Below are 27,598 nucleotides of genomic sequence, written 5' to 3'. Positions count from 1 at the left end.
TGTCTGGAAAAAGTTAAATTTTTGTTGTTCTCTTTCACATGATGTCATTAACATTCTTTCCCTTCACTAAGTTTAATTGTCACATTGGGTCCTGGACAAGACATTCTGTCATAGATCAAACCATGCATCGAGGAAGTTTTACAAATGCACGTTTAAAATACAGGCTACCTAGAGAATCATAAAGGCTGAATCCTAGCACGGTTCATATTAGATGATTCAGTTTGGCAAATTGGCCTACTGGCTGGTGATCGTGATAGCGATTTATTTTAAAGCTATGAATTACATCAAATTAATGGAGCTAGAAAAGTGTTAAAATTGAGAATTTTAGCTGATACAGCTTTACTGAAATTGAGTTTTGAACTGAGTGGGTCATGCATGTAACAGGAACTGACATCATTTTGAAAGCTCGAAAATATGTTACACTGCAAATGTATCAACTTTTTGACAGAAAGCAGCACACCATATAAAAAAATTAATAACTTTTCAAACACTTGCTATGTAATTTTAATAGGTCTGATCACCAGCATAAGAGGTGTAAACTTCTGGACTATTCATTTGGCGAATGTTAGCAAAAATTTCTGGACTTATAAACACGGATTAACTCCATCTTATTCTTGAGAAGTGTTTTAATGTATTGCCTGGATATTTTATTTACTAGTCAGCTTACAGGTAAAGAACAAGTGCAATTTAAGCAATGAATTATATTCTTTGATTCACATGGATTCTATTTTTTTTTTAGAGTAAATCAGTGCAAGTTGAATTCTAATGTACAATCTAGAACTATTTACTGTCAAATTATCCTAGATAGGAATAACAGGGGGAAATGTGTTTTTAAAAAAATGGTAATTGAAAAGTCATTGAGTTTCAGCTCTCCTGATCTGTATTAAGCCTGCTTCGTGGATTATTTAATTAAGTTTTGTGTTGTGCTAGTGAGTAATCATTTTAATTTTTGTTGGATTTTATTTGATTTGACATTCTTGGACCAATCTTTTTATGTGCCTGTGTTGACCTGATATTTAAAGATTACCTGAACATTGTGTTTATAACCCTTGTGGGAAGAAGCTGATGACTTCAGAGCCTGGATAGGTCCTTCCAAACTTATGACTTCAAAGCCTGGATAGGGCCTTCCAAACTTAAGATTTCAAAGCCTGGATTGGTCCTTCCAACGTAAGACTAAAGCATCATGTCAGCTGTGCAGGTCAATAAACTTGTCACGTTATTAGGTCTGGAATTTATTTTATTTTTTTGGTCTGGCAAAGGTCTTAAATCTTTTTCTAAATTTGTGGCAGGAACCCTGTTAAAACGATGTTAGGTATGGGACAAACTGCTGGTGCATATTAACCATATTTTCTGCTTGTTTTCAGATTTAAACAAAAAATAATTTTTTGGTTTTCACAAACATGCAGAAATATTTCATTCTCTGTTTAAAAAAAATGAACAAAAAAAACCCCCCAGATCAATACAAATCAGGCTCCCCATTAAGTTACTAGTAAAATAATCATACTTGTACTTGAATGAATGAAAGTAGACACTATTTGCCAAGTTTACTCAAATTTATTTCAGACCACAAGAAAGGAAAGCATCTTAGAAACATGTGCAACAAAAGAAACATCCATGTTTTAATCTCTTACCATCATTTATTGTCCATTACAGATTGGTTAGAGTCTGGAGACCCTGCAGAGGGGTTTATCATCTGCCATATAATCTCTGTCTGTGTTGGTTGTAGTCTCTGGCTCCACCAATGTTGGCATGTGAGAAAATAGCTTCCCTTGGGTTCATGGTTTTTTTTTTTTTTTTTTTTTTTTTTTACTTTTCCGGGGTTTTTCCTCTGCCAGTTATACTGGATGCCATGTAGAGCCTATGTTGCGCTGAGAAATGCTGTTAAATCCAAAACAACTGCAACAACAATAGTCTGTTATTGAATAATGAAGAAAGAGGATATTGTTAAAAACACTAGGCTAGTGCTTTGGTGCCCATCCTTTTTGAGTATGAGGACCCCACCTTTGCCATCCCTACATGCTAATAGTTGTACTTTTAGTCTCTCTTAATTGAGAAAATTCATAATGAAAAAACCTATTATGAACTCAGTAACCATTGTAAATGAATTAATATTTTATTTATCACAATATTTGAAAAATATTAGAGTATGTACATATTATTTAGTGAGTCTGTTCACTGATCCCTTGCAATAAACACTGACCCTGGAGCCCACAGGTTGGGTACTACTGGGCTATTTGGGTTAGGCTAGAAGCACGTTCTAAATATTACTAATAGAAGCAATGAAACAATCCCACTGTTAATGAAATGAAGTATGTTTCAGTTGTTGTAAAAAAGAAGATAACTGTTTTGCTTCTCAATATCAGGCAAGTAAGATTGAATACAATTTCACTTAATTTTGTTTGCCTGTATTTGAGGCATGTACCCAAAGTCACTTTAGTTTGGTTTGGTGAATTCCATATTTTGCGTGGGGAATGTGTATAAATATGCAGTCCAGTCTGGAAAGGCACAAGTGAACTCTTGTCATGCCCCATGGAGTTGTTTTCTTCATGTAGCATGGTTTCCTTGATGCTGTTGCAAGTATGGTTATGAAAGTTTAGTTTTGCATTCACCTTTATTGCTGGCATAACTCTGCATAAATATTTCATTAAGGTTGCATTGACTTACTTTTCTTTTTAGGAAGCCATACAAGGGCTTTTGACTACATTCTTAGCACAGACTTGCATCTTGTTCTTCACAATTACAAGCATGAAAAAAAGAAAACATCTTTCATTTTTTATTGATTTTGTGGATGGAAAACACAGCAACAACTCTGTTGCATGCAATTTCAAAAGAATCCTTGCTTGGTACTTTTTTAAGTACCGATATTTTTTGTATACAGTGTACTTTTGTAATTTGCAGGTTGTGCAGGTGTAATTTTTGGTCATCCATTAGATACTGTAAAGGTAATTATACTTCACACTCTTGATAGGTTCTCACAATGTGTAGTAGGGGCCTCAAGTAATTACCCTCTATCCATCTTTCAGTCTATCTGTCAATACAGTTTGACCCTACTTTAAAATGGTGGTTGGGATCCATAAAACCTGACCGAGCTGTGTTATAACTAAACAAGTCAAATAACAGAAGATAATGGTGCCTTTACCTAAAATAGAGCGGGGGGTGGGGGTAATCAAAGCAGGTGCAAAAATATGTGCTTTTGAATAAATGAAGATAAACTAGTCTGAAAAGTACTTGTATATTGTGAATTTATATTTGTATAGTATAACCCATAATCCATTAAGTACTGTATAGTGGTCCCCCTCTTATATGGCCACCCCTTCTGCACTGGGTAAGTGGCCTTATAAGACAGGTGGCCTTTCTAGAGGGGGACTACATTTTTTGTGAGAAGTATATGTAATGTACATAGTAAGAAAGCTACGTACTTGAATGCATTTAATATCTTCATTTAAAAGTAACATTAATTATTAAAAGGTTCTTCTTATTATAATAATAGACTTATTTCAACTGAATATACATTAATAGTTCTTATTCTTGGCATAAGCGTGATATGCGAGCGAGTATTATTGTCATGCTCATTGCAAAACCATTCAAAAATATCATTTAAATCTTGGTACATACATATTTCTCTTTCCATTTGCTCCATTTTCTCTCAGCTTAATAACCTCCTTAACGGTTATGACATTGTTTATTCAAGTCTTTTCAACATAAAATTGTTTTATTTGAGCCTTTTTACATAAAATTGTTCAACATGTCTCCCTCCCCACCTCACCCGATGTCGCCAAGTAGAATAACTTTCTTCTAAAATAACACGTCTCAGTTTACGTGATGACATGTTAATGTTTGGTAATGATTTATTTGGATGTTGCTAACAGTATGCAATTTAATTATGCAGACAAATTTTGTGTCGAGTGGACGAAATACCTTCTTTGTAATGAAAACGATAAATGTGTCACATGATTTTTTTTTGTCTTTGTCTGGTACACCGATTTGCTCAAGGTTAATTTCTGTGTGTGTGTTAATGCACAAAATCTTTATTTAGCATATGCTGATAAGCATCAAAGAGAAGAACTCGACAGATGTGTGAAGCCCAAAAAATCCATCATAACATTGTTGAGCCCATTTCCTGTAAACACTGGCTTTTATAGACAATGATATAATATTAATCATAATGTTACATGTACTTTAGTCTACACTTCTGTCAGTAATAGAATCTTGACATTGGGAGACATGTATCGATGATAGAGATAATCTGATTTCTTACCTTATGTCATGATATGGTTCTGGATACATCTGGGGAAAAAGTGGCCGCATGTGAGAGGAACATTTTACACTTTTATACTAATATGCTGGCCTCTGGTCGCGTTAGAGGGTGGCCATTCTTGAGAGGTACTTTTAAATACAAACTCGTCTGTGCCAAGGGATTCTGGCCATAAGAAGCCACTGGTCCGGGGGTGGGGTGGACGTTTAAGAGGGGGACTACTGTACATGTATATAAGAAATCCATGAATTTGTCTATCTTCTTGCCGAGGCTACTCAGGGGATGAAGCTATTCATAGGAAAATGAAAACATGAACAAATTAAAAAGTTTTACAAACATCTTCCTTCAATTAACTTGACTGCCAGATATATATAGTTTCAAAAGATTGGAGATTTAATTTTGTGTTTTATGCTGCAATTGGTAGCAAGCGAAAATGTAAATTTTTTCCCTTCGAAAATGAAACTTTCATGGCACAATAAATGTATTCCAGTCACTTTGAAAAATGCAACAACCCATCAGATTCCATTGCTTTTATGTAAGTGAGGAAGACTTCTGAAATGTAACTCTGACTCACTAAACACAATTTAACAAATCATTTCATGTTTTTAAGTTCATAGACTTCTTCAAAGCTTCCTCAAAATTGAAGGTACTTATGTCTTCCCCATCAATCTTAAAAAGCATCAGGTTTCTTTGTTTCTCAATCCCATGCCTGTTCTTAAAGGTGGTTAAGATCCTGTTCTGGACAGGGAATCCTCTTTTACATCCAGCAATGTGCATGCTGCAGGCGATGGCAAGTTTGGCCAAGATACACAGATTAGGGAATTCACCCATGTGATGATTGTTAATAAGGTACCAGAGTTTCCACTTTGGTCATGTGGGTATTGTTCTGCCTGTACCATATGCTTGACCATGTGCCACTCATCTACATTTTGGTCAGTCAATGGATCTGATACTTTCTGCTGATCTTCCCCATCCTCCTTCCAAGTTGCAGAGTGTCTGAATTTCATCCTGACTGTATTCCTCCAGTTTTCATCTAAGTGAAGAAATTAAAAGAGACCATGAAAAGAAGCCACAAACTTGGATACACAATGCACTGGAATCTATCTGTTACATAAACAAATCCTTTGTTTGTACTGACATAACCATCTTTACAGTGCATTATTACATAATAATCTAACCTCTGAACAATGGCTAATCCTTCTGTTGTTTTGTTTTTTTAATGTACCAATAAAATACTTTTGCTGAGACTTATGAGAAAACTGATTACATTTGAAGTACCGATTGCTGTGTATAAGTACAAAGCAAATGGAAAAAATCTCAATCAGAATTATATACTGTCACAGTGCAGTTTTATCATGGGTAAATGTAAGTTAGACATTGCGTGTTTATCGTCTCATTCAAGAGTAAGTTAACCAATTAACTGCATTTGGATTTAGTGCAAATTCATCAGACAACACAGTCAATGAACCTGATGTTATACCTGACAGTCCAATATCATCTACGTGTAGTGATGGTAGTAATGCTTTAAGTGCAACACCACATCATGATGTACAGGCCAAAAGTTCTCAAAAGTTTCTTGACGGCTGGAAGCTAGCCATAAGGGGGGCGGGGGCATTTAATTCCTGAATGCATGAAATCGACGGTCGCATAATATATCACTTATCTTACAGTGCAAAGTAAGATCATAGGATTTTAGTATTAAAATGTTTTTAATTAAAGTACCTTACAAAACTATTATTTGGAAAATAATATATAAAATATAGATTTCCTTAATACCTGATGTTTCTATTTTAAAAAAAATGTGTGATAGAGACTCTAGATGTCAGGAAAGTAGATATTTTAAAGGTGATAACAGTTATACATATACCCTAATTGTGATGCAGGATGCAAAGACCATGGAAGTATTGCAAAACAGTCATGTAATGATTTATTTTGCAATATTATGGCTGTATTGCTTGTTGTCAATAATGTAATAACTATCCCATCTTTTTCAAATTTCATTGCCTATTACATTAATACACTTGGAAAATATTCACTACTTGTTCTGGCGACCTTTTTTAAAATTGGCAACAAAATATTGAGGTTGGCGACCTTTTTTTATGACAACCTTTTAAAAGCCAAGACCATCCCTGCAGAGGCCTTGTAGACAGGACACTGAATGCTGTCAGTATGTCTTCATTAGGGAGTTTAAGTTTAAAGACAAGAGAGTTACAAACATATTTAAATAAAATCTTTGATAAATAAATTATACTATTGATAAAATCCAACAAAAGAATTACCTTGATTTGATATTTGCAATCAGAGAATCAGTAAATTCATCTGCCATCTTCTGTATCTTTAAATTGCTTGTTGTGATGTGATGCTCCTGTTTGAAAGTGCTGCCTTCTGAAAGATCTTCTGTTAGTTTTTCAGATGTGGTGTGTCAAGAGTCTTCAGCTTCTCCAGGTCTTTATCACACAAGTCCAACATGACCTATAAATTATAAGATGACAAATGTTATACTTGTGTGCAAAAGTTAAAATGTAGGACTGTAGAATTAAATACTGAATGGTTGTGGACTGATAAAAATAATATGGATAATAACTGCTTGGGTTCCATAGCATGTGTACGTTTGAAATTCAGTTAAACACACATCTGTCACCAGAACAATGATTCATCTTCAAATGAGTCTACTTAAACTATGTTGAGATTTAATTTTGGAATGTAGAGTGACATCCACATTCTCAGTCTGGAAAAATTGTGAAATGATAGTTCCTGGTGCCATGGCAACCATCATCAGTTAGGTTATGGAATGTATCAGTAGCAATCTGCACATGCACAGAATGAGAAATAAGTAACTTATAAAAGTTGAACAGTCTTTCAAGTCATGCATTTTATAGAACATTCAATGAGTTTACATTAAAAAGGACTCATATTTGTTTTAATGATAGTTTTTGATGAATATGTACATTCAGTTGTTTTAATCACCATCTATGCTATTGTATTGTGCTTTGAATGATAAATATTGTTGTGTTAAGATGGAAATGAATGATTTGACTTGCCTTTTTCTTTAGTCCACATGCCTTGGGATCACTAAGAGGGCACTCTGTTAGATATGTCAGGAGCCTGTTCAAAGTTCTCAAAACTGGTGAGGGTGTTAAAGTATTACAGCCACCTTGCAGAATGTGTCTCTTCGATAATCAGCATTGGATCCTCAACTATCTCCTGTACCCTAATTGCTGTAGCCTTCCTGCTCTTTTCACACTACCCTAACTTTAAATGTTGTGTTTACAATTTATAAATTATTATTAAACTTTAAAATTACAGTTGAATTATGATGAATGATATATAATTATATTTAATATTTCATTATTTCCATTTTAACACAAGAATGTTTATCGTATATTAGTATGATAACAAACACCACTACAATAGCCATGATAAAAATAATTTACATTTTTAATCATCAATAATAATCAAATAAAAAATTCTAGTTGACATAATTGAAATATAAACCTATGTTAAAAGAATAAAACAGATCAGTATTTGTTGATGCTGCTTCAGCTGGGGGATGTGTTCTGCTGCCTCTGAAGTGCATCATACTAATATGTGAGTCACACAATGGACATTGTACATATGAGGGTTGTTATGCATCATTATTGCCTGAAAAATATTTTGTACAGACTGGATCCAAATTAATTAAGAATAATTATAAGTTATATTTTTAGTTATATTAGTATAGTATTGATATCTATAGAACTAGATTTTGTTTTATTTAATTTTGTAGAACTATATAAAATAAATTGAATCACATGATTACAAATTTAATTCTTGACTGCACCTTTGCATTTCATTTAATAACAAAAATAGGATAAAATACAGATTGGAGTTGTAACTTACCATTATTTTTTCAGATCCCAAGCTCCTAATCTTTTCTGGTCCAGTTCCCCTCTTCTGAAATTCCTGTAGTATTGAATCTGCAGTTCCTTTGCCAGAAGCATCTGAACATTCTATATTGTTAAAAATCTTGTTGATGGTTTCATGTCATCAGAAATAATCTGAGCATATATGACAAGGCATTTATTGTCGGCTGTATCAGTGCTTTCATCTGCCAGTGCTGTCACAAATCATGAATTGTGTAGGTCATGTATAAGACTATCGTCAACAATATTTGACAGGCTCTCTAGTAACACTGAGCAGGTAGTAGCCGAGTCATACCAAAAGGCATAATTCTTCAAAATGCCAATGGCTTCAGTTTCTTCACCTGTTAAGTCATGTATTAAGAAGAGATTTGTATTTTAAAAAAGGGATGTCTTCTACACTCGGCAAATGTACACACTTCAGTAGCACTTTCACTGCTATGTCTTGTTTGGAAGAATGTTTTTGTAAAACTGCATTTAGATCTGCCTGTTGTTGTGGACCTTCAGTCAGCAGTTTGTGTTCTGGCAACCCAGCATGCCTTGTTAATGTACTGTTCTGAAAGTTTTCCTTTTCTTGCACATTTGATCATAGTTTTTCTTTTAGCCTCTGTACATATAAGGCAAAACATAAAGGCATCATCACTTTCACATTCTTCACTCAAGTTGAGTTCTTTTTGAAAACGTAGCCAGCTGTATGTTTTCAACTACTGCTGCACAATATTACGTTTTATCTTACGAGTAATTGTTATCATCGGTCGGTCGTAAACACGATCCAAAAGATAATTATATTTTTTGGCCTTATGTGCCATTTTCAGTCAAACGCTGAGTGTCTTGGAACAACAGGGCATACTATTCATCGAATGAAAACTGTTGCTAGTTGCATGACAAGTGTGCACATAAAATAATAGTTTCTCTTGAGAATCACTTTAAAATGACATGTTTATATTCTTGGGTGTGGTATTATAAGGTTCTATGATCTGACAGTTATGTCTTGTAATGTCATCTCCAGGCTCCACACTCAGTTGTAACCCTATATGCCTTATGATAACATTAGCGTATGATGTGTGCATGTTTTCCCTGTTTGGAGTTGTAACCTAGCTATTAAAGTAGTTAGACCAAACCTTTATTTTGTGTTAATCAGCAAAACATAACATTGGGTTGTGTCAATTTACATACCAGCAATAATTTTTGTGCATCAGATCGGAAAAATCTGCATATTTGCCACATGACATATGGGTAGATGAAACACTGAATAATTGTAGAACATTTTTAGAGAAGAATTGTTGTTTCATAGGTAATCAGGTGTCTTTGAAGTTTTAGCACAAAAAAATTGCTACTACTTCAGAATGGGTAGTCATATTTACTTGATAGTTTTCACCAAAAAAACTTGCAATAATGTCTAGTTGGTCTTTTTAAAAAAAATTACACAAACTAGCCAAAAAGGTGTCCATCTTCCCCCACCCCTTGTTTGCCCATTTTGTCTGGGCTTTACAATGGCTCTGTGGATAGTCATATCAATATGGAGGTTTCACTTAAAGATTCCTTAGTTAGTCCTAAATGAAAATGGTGTTGATTCTAATAAAGCTACCATGACTACCATCTTGAACATCTTGTAATTGCTTCTAATCCTGAAAAGAAAGTAGTATTGAATTGGGGCTTTCACTCAAAAATTATGATGTCTCATTGATGCTGAATAAAAATGGTGCTTACCTGAAATAAATCTGGTCACTTATTTTCACAAATGGTTGCTCATATCAACATGGAATTATCACCACAGTCTTATAGTGTCTAGCTGGCCTGAAATAAAAACGGTGCTGCTCTTACAGCCAGTATGGCTGCCACTGGCTAATTTTAAATCTTGTTGCATAAGAATATTAGAGGTGGTTTCAGCACTTGGCAGTTAAAAGGAAGAAATGATCTTATCTTGAGTTCCTGGAAATTCTTTTCAGCCAGTTAAGGCTATGTCCCTTCAAGGAACTGTTATTATCAAAATTAATCTTCGAAAAGAGTTTTCTTGCTTAACCATTGTTTACATTTAACATTTACATTTAATCTATTTTTCAGTATTCTTGCACATTTGTTGGCACTGTCACATAACTTTATACATGCATGGGTATTTTCTAGGTCCAGTTACAAGTTCAACAGGCTGAGAACAAGTACAAAGGATTGTGGGATTGCATGAAGACTGTGCATAAACAAGGTCTGGTAAGACTCTAAAATGGCAATTTATTCTTTGTTAGGCACTGGGCTTGAAATGTTCATTGTTACTTTAGGTAATTAAAATTTCTTGTATGCATACTTACATGCTTTTCTATGCTAGTTCAAATAAACCTTGTACATTAAAAATAAATTTTAATTGTGCCTGTTGGCAACTTGTACAGACTCTGAAGTCTGTCATTATTACATTGCAGATTAATTTTTATGTGCTTAATGTGCAAAACAAAATTAGAAATTGAGATTTATTTTTAAACATACCATTGTTATACAGAGAGTGATTTATGTAATATTTCTGCCAACATTGGCTGCAATTGTAGAAGTGTAAAAAAAAAATTCAGCATTTTGAAAATGTTCCTCGACATGGAATCCTTCACAAATATCAACACTTTGTTGCTTCTCTGGCCAGAGACAAACGGAGCTTAAATTGTGCCTTTTCTCTGCCATATGTCCTCTGCTCATCCATCTTCAACACTTGCTTGTGAACACTTGAGAGGCTTCATTTCTGACGAGATTTTAAGCTGGTTAGGCATATTCTTTTATAACAGTCTGGACCTCTGGTGGGTTCTGTTGTGATTGAAATTCATGGCTATTAATGAGGTGATCTTGCATCTGATTGCATGAGTTTATAATTTAGATAAGATTTGGTTAGATTGGCATGTGAACTTGCATCAACTCATCAAGATAGATGAATTTCATTGCAAGTGAGATCCATGAGAATACATGCTGATCCAATGGTGGAGATTGATTATGAATGATATGGTCTTTGACCCACACCCACTTTGTCTGGGATCACAAACCTTTATTTTCCTCTATTCCTCATGAAACCTGACCACCAATATGACATACAGTGAGTCAGAAATATGCTATTAATTTTGAGAGGCAGACACACAAGTTTGATATTTACTTGCATGATTAGGATGCTGGTTCATATTCTTTTTAATTTTCAGGCTAAAGGATTTTTTCGAGGTCTGTCATCTCCACTGATGTCATATGGTATTGTGAATTCCATCTTTTTTGGAGTTTATGGAAATGTTCTCAAGCTTCTGGAGAGAGGACATGTCCGTGTTGAAAAGCCCAACCTTCAAAATATTGGTGTAGCAGGAGCTGTAGGTGGGGCAGTCCAACTTCTTGTTGCATGTCCTGCTGAGGTCATGAAAGTCGTGCTGCAGTCACAGATCCCACACAAAACAGGACACAAAAAAGGTACGTGAAAGCTAGGTTCAAAACTAAGAATTGGATAGACTCTATTACCAGATGAAAGCCAGAGATTTTGATGGAAAGCAGGCAAAGCTTCCTTATTTCTCTGAATGAATTCAATCAAATCTGAGACTTTAACATTATTAGTTGGCTTGATGTCTAGAATATATTGTTTTGGATTGGCTGTTTCATTCTGCATGAGTAAATGAGTAAAATGCTACTTGAGTGGCTTGGGCTTGCATCTATCCTTGTGAAGCATTGACAGGACTGTTTCACATCTTAGGATGATCCTGATACAAAAATTGGTCAGTAATGCTTAAACAAATTCAGGTCTTCAAATTTCTGTATGTCCGGCTGTAATTTTTTAAGTGAGTAGAATGTCTGCATAACTTTGCATTATTGCAAATTATAATCTGTTCTCTATTTCTACTTACTTGATTCTATCAAACCCTGAAACAATGGTTCTTACTACCTTGTAGTGCAAAAATACAACTTTAATGCATGATGTAACTATTGAACTGTAGCAAATGTTCAGACTTGATTCATATTCTTATTTATCCATTGATCATTAATTTTTATTTTATGTGATTTAGTACTGTATCTTTTAACCCCAAGTGGCAGAGTGGTCTGAAGCGCTCTCCATCATGGATCACTGCCATCTCACCTCTGTCTGCGTGGGTTCAAGTCTCGGGCTCGACCAATGTGGATATGTGAGAAAGCTTGCCGGTAGCTTCTCGTGGGTCGGTGGTTCTTTCCGGGGTTTTCCCGGGTTCTTCCTCCACCATTAATACTGGCCGCCATGTATAGCCTATCTTGCGCTGAAAAATGGCATTAGACCCTATAACAACACCAACTGTATCTCTTGAATAAATATTCGGTGAATTTCTTTTTATACACATTTTTTTTAGCTCGTGAGATCTTACAACAGAAGAGCACGCTGGATGGTGTTTCGTCTGTCTTCTGTCTATCCATTACATACTCTGCCTAAGCATGTGGGATGGTGTTTCATCTGTCTTCTGTCGATGGTGTTTCATCTGTCTTCTGTCCATCCATTACATACTCTGCCTAAGCATGTGGGATGGTGTTTCATCTGTCTTCTGTCTATCCATTACATACTCTGCCTAAGCATGCGGGATGGTGTTTCATCTGTCTTCTGTCTGTCCATTACATATTCTGCCTAAGCATGTGGGATGGTGTTTCATCTGTCTTCTGCCTATCCATTACATACTCTGCCTAAGCATGTGGGATGGTGTTTCATCCGTCTTCTGTCCATCCATTACATACTCTGCCTAAGCATGTGGGATGGTGTTTCATCTGTCTTCTGTCTATCCATTACATACTCTGCTTAAGTATGTTGGATGGTGTTTCATCTGTCTTCTGTCTATCCATTACATATTCTGCCTAAGCATGTGGGATGGTGTTTCATCTGTCTTCTGTCTATCCATTACATACTCTGCCTAAGCATGTGGGATGGTGTTTCATCTGTCTTCTCTCTATCCATTAAATATTCTGCCTAAGCATGTGGGATGGTGTTTCATCTGTCTTCTGTCCATCCATTACATACTCTTCCTAAACTATATGGAGGATTGCCTTGAAACTGTACACACACAGACACATTCATCCCATGGTCTGGTTGGTCCTAAATGAAGATGCTGCTGCTCCAACATCCAACTACCACAGCAAAGATGATGATAATCATATGGCTACTCCTCATGTATGGATGATCCCATCAGCATGTGATATTAATTAAGACTTCATATGATGTCTGACTGATTAGAAATGGTGCACAATCTGACATCCAATACAGCAACCACTAAAACCATCTTGAAAAATCTAGTTATTTCAACTCCTTCTTATCAGAAAGTCATATTGATGTTGGGTTTTCACCAGAAGACTTCTTATTAATGTTAAGGTGGTCAAGAATGAGAACTATTCCAATTTGACATCCATTATAGCCGCCAAGTGGCCTAAGGTGCTCACCTTAACAGACCACTGATATGTCATCTTAGTGTGCATGGGTTTGAGTCTTGGGCTCAGCCAGTATGGGTATGTAAGAAAGATTGCCAATGGCTTCCAAGGGTCTGTGATTGGGGGGGGGGGGGGGGTGTCATCCGCTAAGTATACTGGCTCCCATTTATAGCCTAACATGTACTGAAAAAATGACATTAAAGCCATAACAACCAACCAACCAATATAGCCACCACACAGCAGCCATTTTGAAAATCTTGTTATTGCTACTCATTCTCAAATGGACAGTTGTGTAAACATGAGGTTTTTATGTAAATACTTGTGATGTCCAGTTGGTCCTAAATCAAAATGGTGCTGGTCTGCTCCCTGATAAGGTGGTTACAGCATCTATCTTGAAAATCGATGTTTTTTTAAACTTCACCTTAAGGGTGATTCATATTAATGTGGGGTATTCACCAGAAGACTAATTGGTCTTAAATGCATAGTGACCATCTTAAAAATCTTGTTATTGCTACAGTACCTGAATAATGTTTTCACCAGAAGACTTACTTTGATGTCTACCTAATCCCAAATAAAAATGGATCTGATCTGATGTCTAATATGGCTGCCACAGTGCACATAGTGAATATTCAGGAGACACTGAAAAAGCCAACAAGTGTAAAAATTTGAAAGACTGGGAAATCGAACAAGTGTATAAAATTTTTTACCAAAGCATTTTCAGTGGTTTGGGTTTTAATATTTCTCAAAGGAATTGCCTCCTGAATTCTTGTGGACCCCCTTGGACTTGGTCTATTGTAAGGGACTGACAGTCTACCATTATTCAGGGAAATGTTTCGTCAAATGCAGCAATAAATTACAGATGAGCCTTTGGTGTCTTATTGGGTTTTCTCACCATTTGACAAGTGTGACAAGATCTAACATAATTTACATAATTTTCAAACATCACTTTTAAGTTTCTGCCAATAAAAATGATTCCGGATCTTGTGTTATTGACTCCTAAATGACCAGCCAAGAGAGTTTACTGGGCTAGACTAAGAATTTCCTGTCAATTTGACCTTGGACCAACAGCTGGATAGCTCACTGACCATTCATCAGTGCGTAACTGAAGTGGTCTCCATTTTCTCATAAGGACTCTATTTTTCACAAATTAACAAATGGAACTTGTCTGACTTCAGGTTCATTAATAGCCCATGGAAACAAACAGATCCCACGGTCTTGACAAGTGGTTGTCCTTTGCCTCACTGATTATAATAGAATGTGTAGTACAGTGAGGATCAATGTAAATTCAACCTGAGTTAATCCAGTGTATTTTTTTACAATTTCTAAACCTTCGTCACTATACCTCATAAACCAACTCATAACCCTTTGATAGTCCTTTACACTGTAATTAGCACTCTGTTTCAACTGTGAAATGTTGACTTCATGAACTTTGCCAACAAGTACACTTTGTAATAGTAAAGTCTAATGCTCTCTTTTCCATTTCAAGCTTTCAGCAAATTTTTCAAAGTGGTGAAAGTATTTATCCTATTTTCTAAGTGGTTAGAGCATCCTGCTTTGCATGGGGAGGTCATGGGTTCAAACCCTGGCTGAGCCGTACAAAAGACTTATAAAAATGGTACTAGCAGATGCCTTGCTTGGTGCTCAGCATTAAGAGATTAGTGTTACGACTAGTTGGCCTGGTGTCAGGATAATGTGACCGGGTGGGTCATGATGCTACATGTCTGCAACATTATGCCCTAGTGCTAGACATCGCTATTAACCTCCACACTAGATATAGTGATATGACTAAATTGTGGAAGCTACATTAAAACATTCAAATCACACACACACACAGCCTTTTTCCCAATAAGAGGGTACTTTATCTAGGGTTTCCATGCTATTGGGGAAAAGTCTGGAGAAATAATAATTTTTCCTGACCACGAAAAGTCCTTGAATTTTGCAAATATTGACAAAGGTCTGGGAAAAACCTGAAATTTTCCTCCACAACTTCATGCCCGAAACAATTACATAACTGAGTCATAACTGAACTGATCGTGAGTTAAATTTATCGAGTTCTAACCAGAATATTAGGAGGTCGCAGTATGGATTATTTGGGTGCTTGCCATAAGTAAATTTGTTGAGACAATCCAAATTATCAGTGGATTAGATTCGTGTGGTAGACTTTTTGTTCCACAGACAGTTCGATATCCGGAAATTTTTTATATGGAAGGTATGAAAACCAGTCTAGCATTACAAGAGGACAAAATGGTGGTGTTAAAGCATAGCGCATGGGCTAGCAATCTTAAACGTTGTTAAATTGAGTTATACCTGCATGAAATCGGTATGAAAATTATTTATTTTCTCAGAAATTATGAGTATAAAAATCGTTATGTCTTTAATCAGAAAGCTGATAAAACTAATGTGTTGATGAAATTTTAGCTGGTACTAGTGGTTTCGAAACCAACATCCTGAGTTTTGTTGTATCACATGACTACCACATTGACATGTGCTGTCTTACACAGGGAGCATATGAAGCCGGGAACCAGACTGCTTTGTTATATGTAATTGCTTTGAACTCACACTCCATCCTAAATGTCCAAATGTGAAAAATACGGTTCGAATATTCGGAGGAAACCTGCATTAGAAAATTTTCGAATCTCTGAGTTGAACTTTGGTGCAAAACTATTACAGTGACATGTAGCTTAAATAGAATGCAGGTGAAATGGGAAATTGTTGTCCGTTTTATTATGTATTAAGAACCAATAAGAGCCCATTTATCAGTACAGGTTTTGAGACATGGTTATTTGAACTACAAGAAGACAAGTTGATTTTACAGAAAATTCAGTCCTTGTTTATACAACAGTGTATAACTTTGAAGGTCTTTTGTCAAAAGTTAAGTCAACCCTTTTGTAAATGTTTTTAAATGATGGAATTTTTAACCAAATTGTCTTAATGAGTTTAGGTTGGTTGAAAAATCTTGTTTGAGATTTTACTGGCATACATAAATTCAGGGTTAAACTTTTTTCGTTACAAGATAAGATTCTTATACTTTGCAGTTTTATTTCTTCATACTGTAATAGGAAATGTTTACTTTGTATAACATGCACATATATTGCTCTAGAATTCTTTGGAATTAAAGGTTTGGAAGGAAGCAAAATAATGTATGCTCATTATGTTTCCACGTAGCAACATAATGCAGGTCAGCATAGTTAGAATTTGTTGTCTGTACATTGATTTGGCTTTAAATGCCAATTTATAGGAATATAGTCAGATTTGTTTTGTGTGACTCATTTTGTAGTTTTGTACATGATTATCTTTTCTGAAATATTAGTTTTGGAGAGTCTTGAAAGAGAAACATCTTCAGATTTGGAAAATCCAAAAATGTGTTTTAATTCCATTCAGTAATGGTCATATGTGAACCTTAAAAAAAAAAATTTCATCCTGGAAAAAACCTGGAAATTTATATTTAGAAAACCGTGGGAACAATGTTTATCTTTTTTCCTAAACAAAAACAGTACTGACCTCATATTTCTCAAAACATCAAACCTGAACTTGTGTGTAAATGTGTTTGTGTTGGTAGTGGTGGAGTGCTCCACTTGCCAGTTCTAATTATTTTAATTTATATTAAAGTTCCATTTCTTCTCATTGCATCTGCATTTTCTCTTGCATTTCCCTCTTCTTAATTTCAATTCCATCTGGGATTTTTTAGCAGTAATTCTTTTATTTTCCTACCAAAATGATATACAGATTTACCAGTCAAACCCACATCACTGTTATTCAAAATTTCCTTAGCAACCAAATACTGAAGGAAAATTTTCTTTTTCATGTTCTGTTAAAGATGTTTGCTCTTCAGAAAGATCATAATGCCTGGCAAGCTTTTCAATACAAAGTGCAAATATAGGAGACACAGCATTACAAATTAAAAATCAAAGTACCCCAAATGTCCAATTGCAAGTCATGAGAGTAGTTCTTGAAAATGAAAACTGTCCATCAAAAAGTTGTTGAATTTCATTTCTCCTGATCTGTTTGACTCCAGGTATGTCCACAGTATGGCCATCTTGAAAATCTTGTTATTACTTCCTCAATGAACTTTTATCTTAATATGTTGTTAGTTATAAGTGAAAGTGGTGTCAATATAAAGCCAAACAAAAAAAATCGGTGTTTCCAGTTTCTCATTGCTGACTCTAGCACTTTTTCACCCATGTTTTTGAAAATACGACTGGCTAACCCAAATTGTAAAATTAGTGTAATAGGAAACAAACATATTTTTTTGTTGGCCTGATGTACAACGTGGCTGCCATATTAGCCATTTGAGCTGGTTCACAGGAAAACTGGCCTTGTGACATTAACCTAAAATTCAGATATATACCTATTTGCATTTTCTCATAAAGTAATCTTTTGTGGCCATAATAATAGAATTTTTAGCACCTTAGGGTGCCAGTTAATTTATCGGTGGTTCGAAAGTGAATCCTTGTCACTTTCACAATGCAATTTCATGACATTAAGGAACTGTTGCACAAACTGTAACATAACAGTTAACAGAACTCGGTGGGGGGGGGGGATGGTCTAAAGCACTCTCTGTTACGGATCACTGCCATCTCACCTCTGTCTGCGTGGGTTCGAGTCTCGGATTCGGCTAATGTGGGTATGTGAGAAAGCTTGCCAGTAGCTTCTCGTGGGTAGATGGTTCTTTCTGGGGCTTTCCTGGGTTCTTCTTCCACCATTAATACTGGCCATTTCACAATGCCTATGATGTGCTGAAAGATGGCATTAAACCCTACAACAAAAATAACAACATAAATCCAGTTGAATGCTGGGCCATTTGACTTGTATTTCTGATCAAAGCTTCTGGTCCAAAAACTGCTTTACATGTAAAATTCAAATTCAGCTGTCATATTTTCAGTTCCTTGCACCAAAATTTTTTAAAATTATTATTTACGAAGACTTATTGGAGATTTGCATTTGCCACTTTCTGCAAGAGGGTATACAATTTCTTTTTCAGGACAAATACACAAGTTCTACAAAGGACCAGTAGAGGCTTTTAGTGATATTGTACGTTGTAAGGGTCTAACAGCTCTGTACCATGGTCTTCCAGCTCAAGCATTACGAGACATTCCCGCTTCAGCTGCCTATTTCCTGATATTTGAATACACAACATATGAAGCAAAACACCGCTGGTCCTTCTTGAACAGTCAGTTAATCACATTTGTGGCTGGGGGAATGGCTGGTGTCCTAAGTTGGACACTTATACTGCCATTTGATGTGGTTAAAAGTCGAGTACAAGCTGACAGTAAAGGAGAGAAGTTTCAGGGATTTTGGGACTGTGCAATAAAGAGTTACAAAGCTGAGGGATTTTCAGCCTTTTTCAGAGGTTTCAGTGTCACAGCACTACGAGCTTTCTTGGTCAATGCTGCAACACTCTTAGTGTATGTTGAATGCTTAAAAATTTGGAAGGAGCATAACATTTCTGCTTGATTTTGTTGACTTCCTTGAAAAATTCAATTTTTTAGACTCTGTTGAAAGTACAGGTAAAGCCCGTTATAATGCGATACTCTGGGTTCAGAAAATAACATTGTGATGTAAATGGGATTGCATTAACAAATTGTTCAAAAAACTTCCCAATAGAAATGTGCATTGAAATTTCAATGTCTTCAGTTTTAACTGACCTCTTCATCATATCATCTGCTAGGGATACAAATAGTCAGCTTTTCTGAGAGCATGCATTTAGGCTGTTAAAAAGAGAGGTCACCTTAAATTAAAAAATGGGAGCCATGGTGGAATCACATTATAATGAATCACGTTATGACAGGTTTTTACCTGTAATTTTGAAAATCCACATCTTAGCATATTTAAAATTCTTTAAATTTTCTTTAATTGTTTATCATCAGAACAATTATCTAATCCACTGGATTCAATGAAATTAATGTTCTATATTAATTATTGTTTTCATTTAGTTTTAAAAAAAAAAAATTGCATCAGTTTTATCTACTGGTCACATAAACCAGAAGAGTTCATGGGATGGCCGTTTGTCATCTGTCTGTCTGTCCTTGGCAAAGGTTATTGTTACTCCTAAACTACGTGAAGGATTGCCATTAAACTTTTGACACACATCAATGTCAAGGTCTATTTGCTCCTGAATTGATGTTCATATCAGCATCAGATTTTTCACTATAAAGACATTTTTTTTATGTCTGGTTGATCCTAAATGAAAATGATACCCATCTGACATCCATTATGGCAGCTACAGCTTGAAAATCACATTGCTACTCCTCCTGAACAGAAAGCCATATTGACAAGGGGTTTTGATGAGGTGAAAGATTTGTTGTGATGTCTAGTTGTTCCGAAATGAAATCAGTGCCAGTTAGATGCCCAGTATTGCTGCCATAGAAGCCATCTTGAAGATCTTGTTGGCACACCTCCTGAATCGAGTCATAATGACTGTGGCATTTTACCAGAATAATGATTTATTATGCTGTCTAGGTGGTGCAAAATGAAAATGGTGCCGAGCTGATATCCAATATGGCTGACTTAGCAGCCATCTTAAATTCTGCTGTTGCTACTCCTGAATGGTCAGACATATCAACACGAGTTTTCTGTGATGACTTAATACAATGTCTGGTTAGTCATAGATGAAAATTGTCTAATGTCCTATTTGACCACCACAACAACCATCCTGACAATTTTGTTATTGTTGCTTCTCTTCAAGAAAAGTAATACTGCAATAGGTTATTCATCAGAAGACTTATTATGGTGTCAAGTTGTGTCTAAATGAATTTGGTAATGCTTGCCTCTAGTGTGGCAACCAATTCCATCTTGAAAATGTTATCACTACTCCATAATGGATGGTCATATCAACATGAGATTCTTTCTAAATGACTTTTTATGGTGTCTATTTGGTCCTACATAAAAATATGCTTCTCGGGCATTCAGTTTGCCCGCAGCAGTGGCCATCTTGAAAATCTTATTACTGGCTCTCCTGAATAAATAGTCATATCAGAATATCGTTTTCATTGAAAGACTTCTTATGATGTTTAGTTGGTTCTAAATGACAATGGTGCAAAATATGACTCCCAAGATAGTTGCAACAATAGCCTTCTTGAAAATCCTGTTGCTATTTCACTTAGATGATTGGTCATCTCTAAATGGAAATGGTATCAATCTGTTATCCAATATGGCCACCATCTTCTAAATCTTGTTATTGTTACTTCTTCAAAACAAAGTCTTTTCCACATGGGGTTTCTTCTGATGTCGTGAATGAAAATGTTTCATCCGATATGTCCATCACATCAGCTGATTTGAATTAATAATTAAGAATATCAGATCTGGTTTCAAAGAAATGGTCTTACCTTTAATTCGTGGAAATTCTTTTTGGCCAGTAGACAATTGGTTCCTTAATGGGACTATTCTTTAGAAATGTCAGTTGACAATTGGTTCCTTAATGGGACTATTCTTTAGAAATGTCAGTAACTTTTGTTTTCCTCTCATGAAATTCATGTAAGTGGCTACTGCATTTGTGATTTAATTATTTTGTAATGAGTATGCAGTAGGCATTGTATGAATATGAACAATTATGAATATTATTATGGAGCAGCCATTTCAGTTTAAGAATGGTTATCAGTCATATTTCTGATAATTTAATTATGGATATTCTTTTATAGTATACAAGGAAACAAAGTTGTACATTGGTATAAATACTAATTTTGTAAAGCAGAGGAAATGGTGCTATGTTTACACTATCCATTCCATTTTATATATTCATTATATCAATATATAAATTTTACCATTAATCAGAATATTTGGATTTTTATATATAATTATGTGATATGTACTATTTCCATGAAATACAGATTAAGTTTACATTGCAGCTAGAATGCATTTTTATGTAATTTATATGCATTTGTGAAAGTCTGGTATAACACATTCAGCCATGAAGGTCTCTTTGTGGCATCAAATACCTGTAATTGTTGCAGAAATTAATGCTTAAAATGTTGTTCATTTTTATAGTTCAACAATATCTGGGAGATCACTTGATATTCTGCAAATTCAAGAGCTTGAAATAGCATTTTCCAGAAGTGAAAACTTGATCTACCTTGTTTTTCATTGGTTGGTATCTTTTGGAACTTGTGTATGTTATCTTGGTCACATGCTGTGCATCATGTTCAAGCCAACATTATTGATCAGCTGTATTGGAAACCGCATGGCTTAAAAGAAGACTAACTCGAGTGAGTGAGCAACAATTTAAAATTTTTAAAACTACTTTGGCCAGATATTCAGAAATCTCGCTGGTGGTATTTATCAGGAATGTGATTGCAAATGAAGGATATTATTAACATCCAATGTGGCAGATTTACTTTTTTCAGTCTTGATTTTTAGCTTTTATGCTTTGGCCTTTTGTCTTTCATCTGTCCATTGAAACAAGTTTGTTATTGCTACTCCTTTTTGAATTACATGGAAGATTGCTTTGAAACTTTACACATTTGTCCAAAGATCTTGTTGTTCCTAAATGAAAAAGGTACAGCTCAGACATCAAGCATGGCCAGCATGGTGACATCCATATTCTTTTTTTTTTGAATATCAATACTTCTCCAGAATGGATGGTCATATCGACTGAAAGACTTCTTATGATATAAATAAAGAAGATGCCCCTAGGACAAGCAATAAGACTTCTTGCTATGTCTAGTTAGTCATAGCTTAAGGAGGAGCATTTGGACAGCTGATAAGTCCACAGTAGAGAACATCTTGAAAATCTTGTCATGGCTTCTATTGAATGATTGGTCACTTCATTAACTGTTTTTTCCCCCCAAAAAATTTTGATCCTGGGTGGCCAAGTAGTCCGAACAGTTGTTTTTAACAGATCACTGACATTTCGCCTGTGTAGGTTTGAGACTCGGCTTGGACGACATGGGTATGTAAGAAGGCCTGCTAGTAGCTATCCAAGTGTCAGTGGTTCTTTCTTTGGTATTCGCTAGTTCTTCATCCACTAGATATACTAGCCACAATGTATAAACTATAGTGTGCTGAAATACACACAAAACCAAAACCAAATACATGTATATAAACATGCACATATATACACACAACGCATATAATCTAACTTAACATGTGATTTTATCTTCACATTTTTTAAGGCATGCTCTTTGATACTTTGTTTACAATATCAGGTTTAGTTTCAAAAGCCATGACAATGAATTTTGTAGTATTTTGTATGTATCTTGTGAACATGTTACCTGAAATATATGAAAATAGTTTTGTTGCCAGTCATTTTGCAGTTTTTTGAGAATATTGCCTTAGTTAAAAATGCTCATCTCAGATTCCTGGAAATCTGGAAATACTTTTAAGTCATCAAAGCTTTAGTCCCTTAAGGGACTCTCTCACTTTTCACATTTGTGGTATAACTACATGTAGTAATTAATTGCAGACACGAGAACTATAGAAACTACAACTAATTGCCAACACACCTATTAAGTGCATTGTGCATCACGTATCATCAGTTGCTAGTTTGCTTGATACCTCGCCAAGTTCATGTATCTGATCCAATATTAATCAGACTTTTAATATGGTTTTGTGTCATACTGTCATAATATGATGTATAAAGCAGAAAGGACAATTTTTTAAACTCAAATCCCCATTGACATGGTCCTGTTTCGAAAAAACATTTCAATAATTGGGGGCTTATGGCACAACCCAGTGTCCTTTGTCAGTTGTCCATCCAATAACAGTTGCTTGTTATCACTCTGGTTTCCATATTTGAGTTCAGTAGTGACAAATCAGCATCTTAATGAGGTGATTTTATCTGATTGGCTGCTGTTATCTCTTGAAAACATAATTTTGATAAAACTTTGAAGAAGATAAATTTGTATCATAAAGATCTTGGAAGAGCTCTTTACTGAGTGTAATCCATGCATATTGAGGTGACTTTGCTTATAATTGTTTAAGATTGTTGACACTCTGAAGGCTGTATTTCTGGTCTGATTTTGATCATTCTTGGATGTCAGTGCTTCTGTCATCAGACACTTGGACAGGTTCAATAATGAGCTACATGCATGCATATTAATGAGGGTGATGATGCATCTGATTGGTTGAGCTTATTGTTGAAGTCATATTTATGATCTGAATTTGACCAGACTCTACATATGTGCTTTCCTCATCAGGATTTTGGATGGGTTTGATGAGTGAATCTTGCATATGATTGAGATTTATACCAAGATCTCGCACAAGTTTGATAATACATGGGATGCATACATTATTAATGATGATATCTTGCATGTGATTGGCTTCTTACCAATGTAAATACTTCTGAACCAGTTTTTTAATCAAACTTGCTCAATAGGTTTAAATCATCAAGATCTTGGATGATTAAGAACAAGAGCCATGCTTATTAATTAGGTGACTTCAGTGACTATTTTTGATCATGTTCGTTAAAACACTTGGTAAATAGGCTTCCTTATATCATTGTGAAATATGTGATTTAATATGTGAAAGATTTGTGCATACTAATGAAGTGATTTTGCATTTGATTGGCTAAGATTTTATTCACTGCGGAGACATCATGAGACTTGGTAAATAGGCTAATATGGTTTAAAGTTTTTGATGATTTTCATTATAAGACCTATGCATATTTTTGAAATGATCTTGTACCTGATTGGCTGTTCTACCAGTTTAGACATATTTTTATCGTGCTTTGTAAATATCCCTATATCATGAAGAGAATTTGCATGACTACAGTTTGTATGTATTGATGAAATGACCTTGCAGCTGATTTGCTCAACTATTCAGTATTTATGCAACAGTATTTCTGATCATATACAAGCGTATTGATGAGATAATCTTTTATCTGATAGTCTCAGCTTGTCTCATTCTGGAGATCAAAATCAAACGTGGATTTTGCTCCACCTTGGAATGTAAGCCTAAACAGGTTCTATAATACAGGAAATCAGCACATATGAATATGATAACTCTTATCTTACTGGCCGAACTCGTTTCCCCTTATGTATATTTGCATTGTATGTTTAACTTTTGTCCATGATGGTTTATTGTAACAATCATTTATAAACAAGATATTATGTAGCTAATTTTTGTCTATGAGTGTAGATTTTATTTTAAGATCACCAACTATAAATAGGTTGTTGACTTGGGTTTGAGTTGTAGATAATGAACCTGTGTATGTAGGGATGAATTGTGGCAGTCGTGGAGATGTATAAAAGGAGAGAAGAAAACAATTAATCCTATTTCTGTTCTTTATTTTATTTTCAGTCTGCAGAGGTATTTAAAGTTGTGTTTAGATTTAATTTGAATTTAAATTATTTATTGGAATTGTAAAGTGTTGATACGACTCTTTCGACTAAGCACTATTTTGGGATTATTGTGAATTCATTCAGAAATGTTCTGGACAATGCCATTGTGATACATCAGGTTGGCACTTCAGTACATTCAAGGTTGTTGATACATTGGCAACTTTAAGACCTTGAATTCTAAGCACACTGTTCTAGTGGACTACTGATATGACTTTTAGGATTATTTTGGATTTAATTCATAATACTGCAAGTTCCTCTTAAATTTTCATTTTATAACTTAACAGATAATGTAACTCTTTAATTACATTATTCATTAATTACGTTATTTGTCAGGTTGTACAAATATTGTTGGCTTTGCTTTTTTCTGGTGCTTAGTTTAAGACCATAGACTCAAAACATCCCATTATATGTAGACAGCATTTCTCATCAGGTCTGGTAAATTAATGGTATTATTAAGATCTTGGAGTAATTCAATTAGAGCTATAAGCTGTGTATTAATTATGCTGTTATCTTTTGGTCGGCTTTTTATTTCAAGTGCTTCCAATTTAGTATCTTTTGTACATAGTTTACACACAAAATTATTAGTAATTTGAGGATTTACAATGAATTTGTGGATTACATTAGTGATCATAAAGTAAACATGTTTAAATTTTGCGATGATGAATAGAAAATGTCTGAGAATATGGTTTGACAAATGTTTTTTATTTTGTTATGCATAAAACTCACCCAATAAATGATGAATAATTATCAAAATGAATAAAATAAAATTTGCAACCAGAAATTGTTATTAAATTTATTTTGCAAATAATGCAAATGACATTTTATTGTATTATCACAAAAAATCTTTTGATAACAGTTCTGATGATCTGCTCTATAATGACAAAAAACATGAAAATCACTGCATGAACTTTGAATCTAAATACACCTCTTCCTTGATAACTCACACACATCGGGATCCAAAAACATACACCACAATATAAGTGAGGGCACGAGTTACCAAGGGACGGCAGAAAAATCCACTAGACATCCAGAAAACCTTGGGGTTTAGTGGGGGTGGGGAACTGGGCTGTTTAATGACTAAATCCTCGTTTTATAATTGCATCGAGAATAATTGTCAATAAAACGCTTTCTCTGATGAAGTTGTTCATTATTCTGATTTCAACAACCAACCCAGCACGTGAAAACATTTGTGTATTACATCACGGCTTTTTGTTTTGTTGATTAGTCTGGTTCCCAGAGTAGTGTATACAATATTTTGCAAGACAAGGAGTCTATGAAACAGGACACCAGACTAACTGTTGATACTCTACCATACAAGATTCCTTTTTATTTAAAAAAAAATGTCAGTGTTTTGCGAGACAATTATCTACGTGGAAAATTCAATTTTTGAATTGTTCAATTAGTAAAATATTGATTTCGTGATTTAATTGCAAGTAACAGTCTTCTTATCATCCTTGAGGATATCTCTGTGTGAATTCAGAAATTCTCTGAATCTAATTTTCCCCCACAATGGTCCGTATCTGTGATGCAAAGCTTTTTATTATACAAAGTACTTATTTTGCTTGGTTGGCTTGCTATCTTTAATCAGTTAAAATTGTGTAAGCTATTTTAAGGTAGTTTAATTAGATTACATACACAATAACAGTTGTAAGTGTTTGATTGATCAACTGAAATGAGTCGGCCAACATACGATGGGCTGATTGTTCTTGAGCATGTAGGATTTGTATGCCTCTTAACTTTTTTGTTTATTCCGCCTCCTTTATTTGATTCAAAAGACATAATTAACATGATAATAGAAAAGGAGGTCTACTTTTTATTTGGTGCAACAATACAACAAACGCTTCTGCTAGTTTAATATCAAAAGACGGCACTTAATTAGGTTCTCAGAAATGCTCGCAGACATGGCTGTTACAGTAGATTGATTCATTTTACGTTTAATTACAAGAGGACACATTGTATTTATGAAGATTACACTTAAACGCAACTAAAATACAGAACTAGCAAACAAATTTCAATTGATAAAAAATTATTCCATTGGTATTTATTTATTAAAGTACTGCCTCCACTAGGCGTAAGTGACAGTTTCATTGATCAAGATTTCCTTGAATATCGTTAATTACAGTGTACTAAGAATGTTGTTTGAAAAGAAAATGTAACAGATTTTCAGGGCCATAGATAGTGATCACAAGCACTGGATTAAAAAAAACCCACCCTAGTTGTTTAAACAAAACTTTTCTTTTGTAAAATTAAAATGTATTGTTCGGCCCGGGCCCTGGGAATATATTCCTGGTTGCCCCTCCCCCCAACTCTTGTCAGCCATGCAAATTTTATGACTTTTAAACATTGACATTTCATAGTGTTGATTTAAATTTCCAGGTCCTATCTACCGTTTTCGACGATATCATGAGCAATATATCAAAGTTTTTATTTACCAATTTTGGATTGCAATTTTATTAAAGTTCAACAAGTAGGTATCAATTTTTTGGTATTTTCTGGTTTAAAAAATGGGATCCATGCCTGATCCTGCGCTATAAGTGGGTTTGCGAGTTTTTTTGGCACGAGTTGTCGAGGGAGTTGTGTAACAAGATATATGTATCATAATCATGGCACATATTGCAGCATCAGCATTAACATGTCCGAGTTATATTTTGTTGTTGATTAAAATCACATCTTCTGGGCCGAAATCGAGAAAATCAATTTGTTTTGCATTCCTTTAGTGACGACCTCAAATTAACAGGTCTCAACTTGTGGGATTTTATTACATGGCATGTCTGACTTCTGTCATGTTC

At 34.9% G+C, this 27,598-nt stretch overlaps 1 protein-coding gene across 6 annotated transcripts in view; it reads left to right on the top strand.

Annotated features, from left to right (window-relative positions):
* The window catches only part of LOC149805123 (methylated amino-acid transporter SLC25A45-like), a 37,200-nt gene extending 11,256 nt beyond the window's left edge, over positions 1–25,944 (top strand). For 2 of the 6 annotated variants that reach the window (XM_089947627.1, XM_089947633.1), the window contains 5 exons: positions 2,899–2,942; positions 7,309–7,382; positions 10,279–10,359; positions 11,319–11,574; positions 18,518–25,944. In XM_089947627.1, coding sequence (XP_089803753.1) covers positions 7,350–7,382; positions 10,279–10,359; positions 11,319–11,574; positions 18,518–18,990 — 843 coding nt within the window. In that variant the 5' untranslated portion in view covers positions 2,899–2,942; positions 7,309–7,349 and the 3' untranslated portion in view covers positions 18,991–25,944. The remainder of the gene's footprint in view (positions 1–2,898; positions 2,943–7,308; positions 7,383–10,278; positions 10,360–11,318; positions 11,575–18,517) is intronic. The other 4 variants (XM_089947613.1, XM_089947621.1, XM_089947641.1 and 1 more) reach the window with 2 other exon arrangements.
* Positions 25,945–27,598: the final 1,654 nt, after the last annotated feature.

Source organism: Sinohyriopsis cumingii, chromosome 2 (assembly GCF_028554795.1).
Source record: "Sinohyriopsis cumingii isolate HCF-2022 chromosome 2, ASM2855479v2, whole genome shotgun sequence".
In the NCBI taxonomy this organism is placed as follows: domain Eukaryota; kingdom Metazoa; phylum Mollusca; class Bivalvia; order Unionida; family Unionidae; genus Sinohyriopsis; species Sinohyriopsis cumingii.
Note: the sequence above shows the minus strand (reverse complement) of the source record. Positions and strands in the feature narration are given on the sequence as shown.